Source organism: Mytilus edulis, chromosome 3 (genome assembly GCF_963676685.1).
Source record: "Mytilus edulis chromosome 3, xbMytEdul2.2, whole genome shotgun sequence".
Taxonomy (NCBI): Eukaryota; Metazoa; Mollusca; class Bivalvia; order Mytilida; family Mytilidae; genus Mytilus; species Mytilus edulis.
In genome coordinates, this window is record NC_092346.1 from 72140354 (window position 1) to 72156458 (window position 16105).

General features: G+C 31.8%; 1 protein-coding gene across 1 annotated transcript in view; it reads left to right on the forward strand.

Moving 5' to 3' along the window:
- The first annotated feature begins 622 nt into the window (after positions 1–622).
- Positions 623–16105, forward strand: part of LOC139517338 (neurogenic locus notch homolog protein 1-like) — an 82759-nt gene continuing 67276 nt past the window's right edge. The window contains exons 1-11 of the mRNA XM_071308271.1: positions 623–789; positions 5415–5671; positions 6224–6382; positions 8067–8202; positions 8733–8891; positions 10420–10574; positions 10946–11107; positions 12332–12372; positions 13483–13599; positions 14033–14146; positions 15816–15929. Coding sequence (XP_071164372.1) covers positions 691–789; positions 5415–5671; positions 6224–6382; positions 8067–8202; positions 8733–8891; positions 10420–10574; positions 10946–11107; positions 12332–12372; positions 13483–13599; positions 14033–14146; positions 15816–15929 — 1513 coding nt within the window. The 5' untranslated portion in view covers positions 623–690. The remainder of the gene's footprint in view (positions 790–5414; positions 5672–6223; positions 6383–8066; positions 8203–8732; positions 8892–10419; positions 10575–10945; positions 11108–12331; positions 12373–13482; positions 13600–14032; positions 14147–15815; positions 15930–16105) is intronic.

The following is a 16105-nucleotide window of genomic DNA, read 5'->3' on the forward strand; positions in this document are numbered from 1 at the left end:
CACGTTTTTGTCCTTTAATCGGTGCTAATTCGGGATAAAAATGAAAATTAATTTGTTTTATTTCACAATGAATTAAAATCACATTTTTAAAAAGTAATGATATATTGCCTTCGTTTGAATACATTAAGACATCACTAAAACCATTCAATTTCAAACAAACAATTCTTCAAAACCTTTGCATGGACAGTTCAAAACATACATAAAATATACTTATTATACACAAACTTTTCATCTGGATATACTTTGGTCTGCTTACAAGTTATTAACGGTTTTTAAAAATATATTGCTTCTTAACATTACATTGCAAATAAAAGTAAAAGTTTCTGGACCTTAAATGCAAAAGAATATTTACCGAGAGATCAAGCACTTGTATAGGAACTTTAAACACGTGCACCATAACACCATCAAAGACGGGATAGATAGCTTTCAATCTTATTATGTTTGTTCTACTTCAATGTATCTATGTATTCTAGATATCATTTGAATAACGAGAGAGAGACAGAATTAAAGAGATAAATCCATATTACTAATAACACATATTTCAAGTCGTTTCTAATAAATTATATCTATTGTGACATGGCAAAGGATACAATGGGGTATATTGCCAAAATTAAAATAGAATAAGTTGACTGTTTCATTAATGGAGACGCTTCATACAAAATAAAGTAACATATGTAACAATTACTAATCATGAAAGTTATTTGGTTCTTAATACTTTTGGTTGGAAGTAACCATGCATCCCATTTCAGAGGAGGAACAATTAGTTGGAAATCTCTTGGAGGAAACACAGTAAGCTAACCGTTGTTAACTTTTTAAAAATTATATATATCTATTCTTAAACACTGATTACTTATCTAGTTATATTTCGATAGACTTATTATTATAATGAAAAGGTTAGTATGACTAGTATGTTAATAGTCATAATATATAGCATTTCGTCACTTGGAATAAATCAGAACAATTTTTCCGATCTGATGTATAGATATAAGTATTGGCGGTTCACTAAAACAATATGAATTGAAGTTTTGATCAAATTTTGATAGTTTTGATTTAATTTTAAAAAAATCTTGTATTAAACTCGAAAAAAATTTACCTCAACTTTGAGCTGTCACTTTAAAATTACGTTCAAAGAAATGAACACGAATCATCAGAGCTTTGAAAAAAATATGTTTTAAAAAGTATTCTAACAAAATATTGTTCTTCGAGTCATCTCCTATCATTTATATTTCGATTTAATATTGTATTATTTACGCTTCATTGGTTGTTTGTAAAGGTGTATTTCTATGCATGTATTGGAATTTGCTACACAATTTTGACACTTGGCATTGCACACAAGATCGTGTTTTTAACTGTTTATGAAATTCATTGCTGTACAAAATCTACCTGGACATACAGTGGCTGATATTATAACACAAAGGCATGCTTTACCCCTCAATTGAAAAGTAAATTTAAGATTATTATCGTTATTCTTTGATTTGACGTCTGTTATTTTGATGTAATTGAGATAACTGTTTCTTCTCTACCACATACATGTATTTGTACACTCTTATTTACCATTTGTTGTTTTCTTGATCGAGATGTAAAATACTTTTACGGCCCAACACAATTTAATGTGTTGTTCCCAAATTAGGAAACCTCACAATAGCAGTTCTTGTTTGTACTTTAGTAGTTTCTAAAATTTGCCATTTTAGGGCGTTAAGTTTCTGGGAGCTCTTTGTCAGCCTTTTTTTTTTGTTATTTAAATGCTTTTTTTAATTTTCATACGTTCGATTTAGAACATGGAATTTGAAATAGACACTTGTTAATTGTTGCTCATCCTTATTAATAAGTTTTTTTGTTTCATTGTTTTTCTTTTTGACAATGGAATGAACTATTTTTTATTCGACCTATACTTACGATTTTCTAAATTGGTTTTGTCTATTGAAAACAATCAAACCAACTAACGCACCAAGACTGAGAATAGGCTGAAGTCAGGACAAGCGAAAAAAAGAGGAAAACCAGAAACTATAAATGAAATAAATCCATTCAAATAATGCATCCAAACTTAAAACTAAGTTATTGTGCTATACAACTAATTTTAAAAATAGGTAGAATAAACGGATCCATGTGGCTACAACCTACGAATATCCTTTGCATGATGCTAAGTAATGGAGGAGAACAATTAGATGAAGTGTCATGCACTTCAAAACTACCTTAAAAATATAGTATTTTGATAATATTCTATGAACAATAATATTTGATGACCATGTTAAATTCTTATAGTGACATCTCCTTTCAATTCCAGTTAAACATTTTAATTAATTGCTATTGTCGACTCATTGTAGAAATATTATTTAAGAACGAATTGTTTCATATGGAACTATGCAGTCCCGTTTCATGGTGTATATAGATTAAAAGTAAACTATGGAGTCTAGATTCCCATGTATAGGAAGCTTTAGCTTAACTGGCGAATTACTAATTAATGCTATTTCAATTGCCGTTATCTGTTTCACGGTCACTAAACCAATGGTAAAGCTGAGTCAAATTTAATTTCTCGTGATATAAAATTTCTTTTAGTATACACTTTGTATGATTTAAATTTTATTTCGGAGTTTAGTATGACGTCCATCATCACTGAACTAGTACACATGTTTTAGTGGCCAGCTGGGGCACGCCTCCACGTTCGGAATTTTCTCGCAGTGTAGAAGACCCAGTGGTGGCCTTCGGCTGTTTTCGGCTGTTTGGTCGGATCTTTGACACATTCCTTATTTCCATTCTCAGTTTTACTTATACAACTACTTGGTTAAGGGAGAGTACTTTAAAAAAAAAACCCAAGCGCTAAACATGCATTTCTTTGGGAATATGACACTCCTGGTTACGAATGTGAGATAGATACTTGTTTTAACAGTACAACACAAGACAATCGTCGTTAAGATTATTTTCCTTTGGACACTATATATAACTAATGCGTATTATTAATTTTCAACAATAGATTTTATTTCATGACCTTTAAATATAATCAGGCTACAGTTAATACACAAATGTTGAATTTAATATAAAATAGTAAACATACTTTCAATTATATTAGTAAAAGAAAGAGAAGATATATGGAGTATACGTCAAAGTCGAAAAAATATGAAGTGATCAGCACTACTACACATATGAATATGCAATATGTCAAGCATTTATTCTTTTTAAGTGTCAAAAGTTACCAGTAAATGTAAATTAAACAGATACTATGCAAGGTCTGTCATCAACACCAAAGTCTCAAAATAACAAAACCAAGATATGTCTTTCTAACGATGCTTATGACTTGAGAAAACATATATGCAAGTTGCAGGTTAAACCATCTCCTTGCAATCTCATTCTTTCACTTTCCAATCTTGACTAATAGGGGAACAAAGGGTACACATAAGAATATACAGAAAGAAAATACAAGCATAAAGTATAATAATGGTATGATAAATGTAATAAAATCATAAATAAACAATAACATATCAAATAATACTCGTAGTAACTGAAATCAAGCTGATACTTTTTACTTGATAATATAAAAATCAACCGTCATCACTCTAATATGTGGTGCGAAACTTCTGTTTTACACAGGGGGGTCGCAAACGTGTGCAGAGAGAGACACAACGCCTTGGTCAAACAAGCACAGATTATCAATCAATGCTAAAAAAACCATTTTACACTGACATAAAACCAAAAATTTGCACATTGATGTTCATTCACTTAATCAACGAGACACAATGAAGGAGCAACATTTGTACTAATGTCGAACTCATGTTAAAGACATCTTCCTTAACCAATGACTCTTTTTGAAGATAAAATTTTATAAACGAGTTGATCAATTAATAATATGGTTATTCCTGTGGTGAAAGTATAATTGATGAAAATAGTACGTTCATTGGATATTGGGACGTTACTGCATGCATACACGCGAATATCGAAACAACCAATTTGTTACATATGACGTGGCTCTCTTATACATCCCGTCATTGTGATATTGTGCTATGGTGAATTTGTGTATTCTTGTCTTTCATTTTGCTAATGCGCTTTGTCTATATGCCTTTATGCGTTTCTCTGTTACTTATTTCTTTGTTTTCATAATAATTAAAATTATAATAAGTTGCTGACTGCTGTACCCCAATTTTTCGACAATTTTACTAATTATGTCTGTTTTTTACACAGCAATGTCAACATAATGGAATTTAATGCGACTCTGATAAAATTGGAAGGTTTAGCTAGCTTTAAAACCAGGTTTAATTCACCATTTTCTACATAAAAAATGTCTGTACCAAGTCAGGAATATGACAACTGTTATTAATTCGTTTTTTTGAGTTTGAGCTTTTTCATTTTGCCATTTGAGTTCTGAATTTATGTTATTTAACTTTTGATTGATGATTCTTTAATGCCTAACGTCCAGTGGCAAATAGTTCATGAATGTTCAAGACGAAATCAAATTAACGTTACAATTCTTTACAATAGAACGATCCCGTGTAATAGAGGCTGATGAAAGCAAGGCACTCTTTACTTGTACACGGCCAAATGAACGCCCCACTTTGGCAAGTGTTTTACTGTCGGTCGGAGGAAGATCAAGAGTTGCCATATTTCCATTCCCCAGTCACCACTGGGGGTTCGAAGCAACTGAAAATGTACATTTTATAAGAAGTCAAAGGAACGTCAACATCAAGGAGATAAACTAAATTATCTTTTGGAAAGGAAAAGAAGCTTTACCATGTATCGTATCTTCAAGAGGATACAAGCTGCAACATTAAATAAATCTGAAATGTTCAATCACTGACACATATTTTCTCTTTGAAGAAATTTGAAGTAACTTATTCTTGGCAAATACCCCTTGTAAGCATGATATATTTGTAAAAATAATTCTGAATGTCTGAATTTCAAATTTTTAAAGACAAAATAGTGATTTTTTAAATTTTTTCCATAGTTAGAATTAAGTTTTAGGACGTATTGAGTAAGATTTAAAAAAAAAACCAAACATATACATACAATAGTACACACTGTTTCTCATCTATAGATAACACCAATTCACCAGTGATGAACGATTTAATGATTCAGTTTTTTTTTTAATCCAATATACATTTTTTAATCAAGATATAAATTTTAAATCTATCATTCTCAATTGATATTCAAACGAAGTTTCTCGTGTCGTTATCACATGGACAAATTCAATACAAATCAAAAGGAACACTCTAAATTGTTGTTTCTGATCTTTCTGATACTACTTGCAAAATATAAAAAATAAAACTAACGACCTTCCAACAAAGCAAAATCAAAGATAAAAACATACTGATGTCGTATCCTGTTTATATTTCCAATTTCAATCATTGAAGAAGACCGTACGTTTTTTCCTTTGGTTACTGTTCCACTGTCCAATTTCTAATTTTATTCTTACTGCGAAATTACAGGTTGAATTTAAATTCAAAATGGCATGGAGATATGGAGCCGGGCCAGGATGCACAGAAAACAAAATAGGGCAATATGTTAGTGGACAATTTATTGGAGAAAAAGTTTGGAAATGTGTTAGTGGTTGCAGTGCAATAGGTAAACCACCTGTGGGTCCAGTTTACTATACATGTACAGCTGCCGTTAAAAAGGAAGACTGGGAACAAGGAGAGAAGAGTTTCAATTATACATTTGCGCAAAAAGGGCCTTTTGTAGTTAGGTAATTATAAATATAAACTGGGTATACACCGTATGTGTATGAGATCTAGCACGTATATAGTAATGTTTTAACTCTAGATTGACTTAAACAGTACAAATCTTAAAAAAGTTTTACCTTACATTATTACATGCTAGGCGAACGCTGCAAATATCTTGATGCCGACGACTATTAATTACGATAATTACTGACTGACGTTACAAAATATTGCTACATATAACGAACAAATCGCTATGATATATTCATCAACACCTTTCGGACCACTCGGTCTTATATTCCTGCCTCACACCGACACCTTTAGGGCTGATCAGTGATATATAATCCATTCTCCGCACTGACACATTTGGGCTATGAAGTGTTACATATTTTTTTCTTTCACAAACGAATGGTTTATGTTTGTCAAAGAAACACATTCACTCTTATTTTTAAAGTGTATTTCAATTTTTTTTTAATTGTAAACATATATTTTTTTATTATTTGTCAGGCATAAATTGTGTTTAAGAAGGAATTGCCTTTTTAATAGTAAAATGTGCGTTGTATTTGAATTATTAACAGTTATACTGGAGCTATGTGGATGAATCTTGCTCTACCATTTTCCCAGACGGGTAACCCTGATGGAGGATGGAATCTTCAAACCATAGTTAATTTAGGAAAGCGGAGTGATACTGGTCTTCCTAATGCAAGCCCAGTTACAGCTAGTAAACCATTATATGAGTAAGTTAAGTTAACGACTGTAAAAACTGTAGTGTACGATTGCTAAGTTTTGTATTACTAGTTATTTGTACTTTTAGCAATGGACGCACGAGTGTTTCTGCCTCGTCTTCTACTGGCCTCGTTATTCTCGCATGCAAATAATCAATGCACCTAAAACATTGCCAATCTGACCCTTAAAGCCCTATTTCATTCTGTTTTACTTCAAACGATGCGATACATTCATCACATCATTTACAAATCTGGCAGCAGTTGGTTGTGTTTCCAGTAATTTAACAGAACTACCATATGCAAACTTCCTGCTTCAAAGTTAATGCAAATGTCTTTGTCGTTGATTTTATTTTCTCTAAAAGACTTACAAATGTAGAGGGGGAGTCACTTTTTACGAGTCTGTCAGTCGAGCTACATTTTATCTGCAGATTGTTTTCTTTCTTTGTCTAGGTAGCATCGGAAGGACAAAACAAGTATTCAATAATGGTATAAGATAGTGGTTTTCTCTTCTAAGAAAGTGTTTTTTTTTTCTCTTAGATAACGACAGTCAACTTTTAACGTTGAGTAAGATTTAAAAAAGAGACGAGCAAATGATTTAACCATGCAAGAATTTCTAACGATGAGTTCTCTTTTTTTAACTACAGTATTAGACTTAACGACAAGTCTTGGATGATATGTATAGACTTACCTGTACATTTTATTAGTTGAGGTCCAAATACATTTACTTCTTTTTATAGTCTTTTTGGTTCTTGGTACCTCGATATCCTTAATATCTTCTTTTATACATAACATTAGATTTTCAGATACATGTAAACACTGTAGAAAAGTAATGTTTATTTATAACCAAAATAATAATGAAAATTTTCCATGCATGAGCTACACGACAGCCTTTAATAAGCCAAATTGAAGTTTGTCAACTTTTTAGCTCACCTGGCCCAAAGGGCCAAGTGAACTCTTCTCTTCACTAAATTTAACCAAACTTGGCCACAATCATCACTAGGGTATCTTGTTTTAAAAATGTGTCCGATGAACCCACCTGCCAACCAAGATGGCCGACATGGTTAGAAATAGAACATAGGGATAAAATGCAGTTTTTGGCTTATATCTGCCCTGAAATTTTAAGATGAATCAGAAAACACGTTGTTGGGTTGTTGTCTCTGAATTGGTAAATTTTAGTAAATTCTGCAGTTTTTGGTTCTTATCTTGAATACTATTATAGATAGAGATAAACGGTTAATAGCAATAATGTTTAGCAAAGTATGATCTACAAATAAATCAACATGACCAAATGGTCAATTGATCCCTTAAGGAGTTATGACCCTTTAAAGCCAATTTTAACAATGATTTCGTCAATTTTTGTAATCTTTTAAAACAATCTTCTCATCTAAAACTACTGAGACAAAGGCAACAATCATCATTAGGGTATCGAGTTTTAAATATGTCTGATGACACCGCCTACCAACCAACATGGCCGGCATGGTTTAAGATAGAACATAGGGGTAAAATGCAGATTTGGCTTATATATCAGAAACTAAATCAAAAGTGTTATGGTTGCAATATTGCATGCATCAATTGTAAACAAAAATCCAGGAGAGCGGCACAGGCCCTTCGGAACCTCTGGTTTGAATATTCATAAAGGAATCTTGATATCTCCGCAAATTGAAGCTATTTGAAAAACCCTTACTTAAACATTTAGGCTGCAGTTTCAATGCAAACATGCGATACAGATACCGATGGTGGATCCCGATGGGGATAAAGTGAGATGTCGCTGGGCTGTCAATGAAGAATGTCATAGTATCTGTAATGCGGTTCCTGTGGCGACACTTGACGAGGTAAAGTAACTACAACTTCACTTGACAAGTTTCACTTTACGAATTTGACAATTTATCATACAGTGATTTTACCTCACTTTTAGCTCAGAGTTTTACAAAAAAAAAAAAATCTTGACACTTAAAATATGGTTAGCTTTATATTAATAATTAAGTTTTTATGTATAAAGCATGTAATGCACTTGTAATTTAGACTTTGCATTTCAAATTCAAATGTTTGGTGTTTTTTTTTAAACTGGTGTTTTGTCTTTTTTGTGATTTCTGAACCAATTCCACAATTCAAGAACTAATAAACTCATCTATGTAACTATTATAAAGTACAACTAAAAATTTCAGCATAGCTTTTTTAACAAGCATACGGAGTCGATCTGGTCAAATATATATTAATACGCATATGATTGTTTTCTGAACGTTCAGTTATAGTTGTATTTCGGTCTTCGTTTTTTTAAAACATTTTCTTGAAAGCCACTAGTATAGCATCGATTCTCCACAAAAGTTATTTCATATCTACATGTTTTATAAACCATTTACAGGACACATGTACATTATCATTTAACGCTGACAATACTAACTTCAAGGACGGAGGTTGGTATGCTGCTGCATTGACAATAGAGGACTTTCCAAAGGCGCCAATGCTCATAGGAAATACCTCTTATAATACTAGTACTGCAATAACAGCAGTACCTCTCCAGGTAAACTTTTAAAACATACTTCTTATGTTGTACTGTTAAACCACTGTCCAAAGTTAGGGGACGGTTGGGATCCCGTTAACATGTTTAACCATGCCACATTCTGTATGTATGTGCCTGTCCCAAGTCAGGAGTCTGTAATTCAGTGGTTTTCGTTTGTTGATGTGTAACATATTTGTTTTTCGTTCAATTTTTGTACATAAGTGTTACTCGTTTTTTTTTTTATATATTAGACTGTTGGTTTTCGTTTAAGAACTGTTTTATATAAGTCACTTTGGGGCCCTTTATATCTTGTCGTTCGGTGTGAGCCAAGCCTACGTGTTTAAGGTCGTACTTTGGCTCATAATTGTTTATTTTTTTAAACATTGTGACTTAAATGAATTGTTGTCTCATTGTACTCATACCAAATTGTCTTAATTATAACAATAAGTGCATACAAAACAACACCAACGTATCATAGAATTTTCATAATAACGCACAAAACTTTCTTTATTTTTAAACATCATACACAATACAAGAAAACATGACATTGTCAATACCACAAACAAATTGACAGATTTTAACACAGAGAAAACACATGTCTTGCTTTAAAATTAAAAAAATATGAACATCCCAAAAACGATCATCATACCTTCAATCCTCTTTGGCAAACTCCGTGTTTTTCTTATATTGTTCCCGAGATGTCAACGTCAGTCAAAAGTAAAATCACAAAAACACTGAACTCTGTGGAAAAGTCAAAACGGAAAATCCCTAATCAAATGGCAAAATCAAATGCTCAAACATATCAAACAACAACTTTCATATTCATGACTAGGCATTTTCTTATGTAGAAAATGGTGATTCAAACCTTGTTTAATAGTTAGCTAAACCTCTCACCTACATGTATGTGACAGTCGTATACAATGTGTGAACAAAACAAACAGACATAATAGGTGAAAATGACAAAAGATGGGATACAGCAGTCAACGTTGTGTTAACAACTTTATCACTATAAAACAAACAGATATATAAATAAACATTTACCATAAAACAATGCGGGCTGTATAAGTACAGAGCCACGTCACATGCATGAAAGGAACAAAACAATGCACACAGACAAAAACATAAGCAAAACCGAAAGACAAGAATACTGAATTTATACAACAATAACATAATGATGGGCTGCATAAGTACGGAGCCACGACATATGTAACCAGGAAACATAAAATGGCATACTTAAAAAGCATATCATGATATTAGCACACATGAATATCAAGATAACAAAAAAAATTATAGAACCATAACACAACAACGGGATATATAAGTACGGACCCACGTCAAATGAATACCACTACAAAAAACAGACTAAACAGTGAGTGTAATATTCATAGAGACAAACAAAACGTTCCTTTTCAGCGATATCTACATTCAGAAATAGCACAATTATAATAATTTTTGAAACATGAATGTAATGAGAAAATTCTTAGTAGAATATAAAGAAATATACAGTTATTTCAATACATTGATATTACGATAAGGATGTATTTTACAGTTCATAATTCATGTCAAATCCAAGCCACTAGATTGTAACTGGAAACCAATATTTGTTCCTCCGACACCTGTCCAGGGTAGTCATATTGCAATTCCTGCCCATGCCAGTGTTAATACCAAGATGTATGCTTCAAACGCAAGGAATCCAAAATCAACGTATGTAATCACGAGATAGGTCATGTTTTCATATGAAATGATAATTCTTATTTGCAATTAACAATCATTTCCATTAAAAATCGAATACAAAACAAAAATAATGTTAGCAAATGACTACGTTTCAATTTCAAATTAAAAAAAAAAGAATTTAATGTGAAATAAAGAATACCAAATCAGCAACGTTTTGAGGTAAGATTGCTTACAAGACAGCACATGTTTTCAACATGAAACATCATATCAAATAACAAAATCGTCCCTTTAATCGAAAAAACGTCCTTGCAGTTGAAATAGCATGCAAAAGCAATTTATTATATTTTTGATATATGACTTTATGTACTTAAAAAAATCCATGTTTTTTGTTTTACATATAGAGTGATAGGCATATCATTAACAAGTCCTCCTGGAATGACATACACTGGACCACTCAAGGACTCTAAACACCCTGGTGTTGTATACTGGGATCTCAAATGGACACCTACAGCTGCCCAGAAAGGTGACAATATTCTTTGTGGAATGGCCGAGGATGATCAAGGGTATGAAACATACTAAAGAAAATGAAAATTACAAACCCCATGACTTAGTTAACAACAATATAGGTTAATTAAGACATCAGTGAAATTTCGATCAGATAAGGCTGTATCACTAGTCTGTGTCAACACTGATATTGTGATTTCGAATCCCGCACGTGACAGGTGCCCTCGACTCTTAACTAGGATTGTTTGTTTCCCTACCGAATGTCCGTGGATCTCTCCGAGCATTCTGACTTCCTTCACCAATTAACTATGAAAGCCACGAAATAGTACAGTAGTGTTGAAAGTGGCAGTTAAACCCAAATCAATCAATCGACAAGGACTTACTAGCATCTTGTTCAATAATATTACATAAAACCTTATGTTTAACTGATACGAATCTGTTATTTGTACAAGACAATCACCCCTATTTTATATTATCATATTACTTCTACACAAGACCGAGAAAAATTTGGAAATGCATAGTGATAAAGTGTTAACAGTATAACCAGACTGCATCTCTCTTTCTGAGTTTGTAATCAGGATTTGTTTCCTCTCTATCGATATTTGACTTTGGAACAACGATATACTACTGTTGCCTTTATTAAGCGCAGATTATAGTTACAATTGATACAATAAACTTTGCCTTTTGAAAAAAAACCTTTGTTTTATCTTTAAATGCCTGATTACATTTTAATTTAACATCATTATGAAATTGTAAAACTTGTTTCTATATAATTGGAAGATAAATGTTAAAATTGTTCTTCTTATCCTACTACATGTATATATATAAATTTTGGTCTTTCGAACCCAATTCAATACAAACATGAACTGAAGAACGTGCAATCTCCAAAAGAAGAAAATCCAGTTTGAAACCCCTTTTCAGATTTTTTTTTTTATATTTTGGAATGATTTTTCTATACCTAGTTGATGTTTCGCATTATCCATTGATCCTAATAATGAACAACAATGTAACATACATTTATGGTCGTCACAAATTTATGAGCGCCAAAATACAATAAAAATCAATTTTCAACATCCACTCAGAACAAAGTTGGATGAGATCCCTCTATTCAGCACAATCTTTATTTCAGTAAAAAATTGTTCCATTAAAAAAAAACAATATAGAAGCTGTAACTGATCTTTTCGCAATTAGAAAAAAAGGGATAGCAATATATCGCTAATTAAAAATTGTGAATTATTGAGTCGGTAAAATGTATATTAAAATGTGCATATGTTTCATTTTAGGCAACTAAGCGACACATACTGTTTTACTTATATTGCATGGGGTGAGTTTTCTATCTTAAAGCAGAAAAAGCAGATCAGCAATGATATATCAAAATTGAGTATGAAGACGCTGCGTTTGTTGCATTGTTGTTTAGCAATTCAGATCAATTACAACTTTAAAAGGCAACGTTGCTTAACCATATGACCGAAACATGCATTAAGAAAAAGAACACCGTTTTCCTTAGCCTAACTTTGCTTTATTTATAAAAAAAATATAATAATAATAATAATAATAATCAGCAATAACTGATCCTACTATTCACAGAATATTTGTAGCAATTATATCATTGGATCATAATTTTGATATTTGAATTTAAAGGATTAGGTAAAGGATACATAAAAAATTTCAATCATTATATTGACGAGAATAACGGCGTCATTATGAATACTCATTCAAGGAGGTATTACTTTCAATATATGATGCATAATTAAAGGCATCAACAACAGACATAAACATTATAATAGAAGACCTAAAGATTCTAATGAACCAAGTGGGATTGAATCTAGTTTGTTGACTCTGGACGCCAATAATATATTCACTGTGTTTTTATAATTAAAGAATAGTCTGGTTAAGTGGTAACAGAGAGGCTGTTATTAATTCACCATGTTTAGGAAAACTCTACAAAAACAGTAAAGACATGTTGCTATTGGTCAGATGATATATTTTTTTTTAAAGTGACAGAAGTAAGAACCTGTCCTACAGCTTTGATTCAATCGTTACTTATGCCTCGATGCCTCTGCTGGTGGACTGTTAGTCCCCGAGGGTATCACCAGCCCAGTAGCCAGTACTTCGGTACTTACTGGCATGAAAATACGGATTTTTTTGTGTTATTAAAATTTGCTGTTACAAATTGTTAGAAATCATTATAAATTAAGGAATGTATCTCCCTCACGCAAAGCTCTGATTCCTTTCAGTGATTTGGCTATACTTTTTGGACCTTTTTGGTTATACCTCTTCATCTTTTATATAAGCTTTGGATTTCAAATATTTTGGCTTCGAGCATCACTGAAGAGACATGTATTGTCGAAATGCGCATCTGGTGCAGGAAAATTGGTACCATCAATGTTATTATTATAGGTAATTTGGCAATACCATTATTACTTTTTTTCAGATCATGACCCATGCGCAAGTACACCATGTCATCACAACGGTTCATGCATCAGGAGAGGATCTACACAAAATTATGACTGTATCTGTCCTGGATATACAGGGAAATTATGTGACTCAGGTACTTTTTAAATACTTTGAAATTAAATATTAATCTTCTCTTGTTAGATTGATTTTAAAGGTGGTTTAACTTTTTAAATTGCCACTAGCTAGTTGAAAAAGTGTTCTATCGTAACGATCATTCAATGGGTGATGGCAAGACTATAGATATTGAAAAGACAATTTTACTCGAAACTTCTCTTTACTGTTGATTGTATTACTAACTGAGATGCAATTACTTTATAGACTAGGACCAATGATGTATAACAACTTAAGATCAGGGAACTGACAATTGGAAAACTGTTTTTATCGTCTTTGGTTATCTTCAAGAAAACGAATAAGATATAAAACAGTTCTTTTGTCTCTCTAATTTTGGAGGACAAATCACGTATTTTAATAACATACTAAGAATAATCATAAAACAAAAAATAAAGATAAAGGTATTTGTTTTACAGAAATAGATGAATGTGCTTCCAACCCATGTCAGCACGGTGGAACATGCAAAGATCTGTTCAATGCCTTTCAGTGTTCATGTAATCCAGGTTACAATGGAACAAGCTGTGAGATTGGTAGGTGCAACGACATAATTTTAGATATCCGGTTTTATTATAAAAAGTAGAGTTCAAACATTAGTTACTTATGTCAAATGTTCTACTCAAATTGATTCAATATTTGTTTTAACTATCATTTGAAACTTGAACTGTATTTATCAGAAAATGATTGAGTTTATTGATCAGCTTGTGTTAATAAAGACATGGAGATCATCGTCTGAAAGCGGAGCTGAGAAGGTTTCTAAGTTTATACTCCTAGTTTCTTAGTTTTATATTCTTTGTCTTTTGATCTATATATCTGATCTTTGTTTTTCATAAAAGCTGTATTTCATTTTATATGTTATCATTTGTCATCATCTGCATATCATCATTTATGTTAATATGAATGATGTTTATGAGATTTAAGATCATCCATTCTTTCACAAAATCAAACAATGTGCGGCTTTATATTAAATTTTTCGTTGGTTGATTCTGAAAAAACTTAAAGCAGAGGTTTAGTACGGGTTTCATTATCCTTCGCCATGTTCATCATTCTTTTGGTATGTATGATATCTTCTAGTACTTTTCATTTAAGATTATTAGTAAAAGTTTGCCTTATATTTTCTTAATTAAAATTCTATCAGCTGTGTAAGCATAGCAATATAGGTAATATAGGAAGAATCTTTAAAGTACATATTTGAAAATGTAAAATTGTCTACATCATTTGAATTGGAATTTATAACATTTTATAGTCTTAAGGTGGTATGGGTGTCTTCCTCCATCTTGGATTGTAAAAAACAGAGAACCAAAGATCCAGATTTTTTATCAAGTTAGCAAAATTTGATGCAGGAATGCAGATATTTAATGTGAATTTTTATTTAAAAGAACCATTTTATAAGAATATAACTTATAAATATTGACATTTTTGCAAATGATGATTCATTTTGGTTGTTTTTAAAAATAAATTAAATTGGCATTTTAAGGGGAGGTAACTCTAAAACAGTGCATTTTCTGAAGGATTCTACATGGAAGTTTCCTATTTTGTATTTTAGCCGGGGAAAACGTACGGTGACCCTATCTTTATTTTTTGATATTCTCAAAGCATTGTCTGAAAGCTATCTTTTCCTTAAGTATTTAACAATTCTATCATTTTGTTTAGTTTCTAATCACAAAATTGTGTTTTTCCTGTATAATAAATTTGTCATTTTGTCACGCCCTGTAGCTTGAGAAAATGCGCGGTGACCTATCATTTTTATAACATTTTTCAACATATATCAATAGATACTACATTTTGGTAGAGTATGAACAAATTCTATCATTTTTATTTTAGACTCCCATACCACCTTAACTTCAAAGGAAGTTTAGAAATTATAAGATAAGCTCATAAAACAAACACAAAAGGAGCATAGCTATTATCATTGTTTTGAGATATAACATATACAATTGGTGAAAACTCTAGCACTGAAATTATAAACGTGCTTCATAAACATTATTAGAACATCGATAGCCTAACATAGCTTCTTATCCAATACATTTGTGAAAGCAATATCTTGCACTTCTGTTTGTTATCTGAGTATAGCTTTGCATTTTATCTCAATTTATATCTTTTCAGTTTGCTCATACATAATAGGCAAATAAAATATATTGTTTAAGTTCAAATAAAACTAAATTTGAACTTCTCATCAATATCTTTCAACTTTAATGACAGATATCGATGAGTGTAGCAGCAATCCATGTCAGAACAAAGGAACGTGTAAAGATGGCGTCAATAGTTATACCTGTAATTGTCCACCTGGTTACACAGGATTCAACTGTCAGTCAGGTAAAAAGTAAATTAACAAAAAAAAACGAAATGCGAGGAAAATTCTAAACGGATAATGCCTAATCAAATGACAAAATAAAAAGCTCACATCCAAAAATGGATAGCAGCTGTCATATTTCTGACCTTCTACATCAGAAAATGGCTACTCAAACCTTGTTTGATAGCTAGCTGAACCT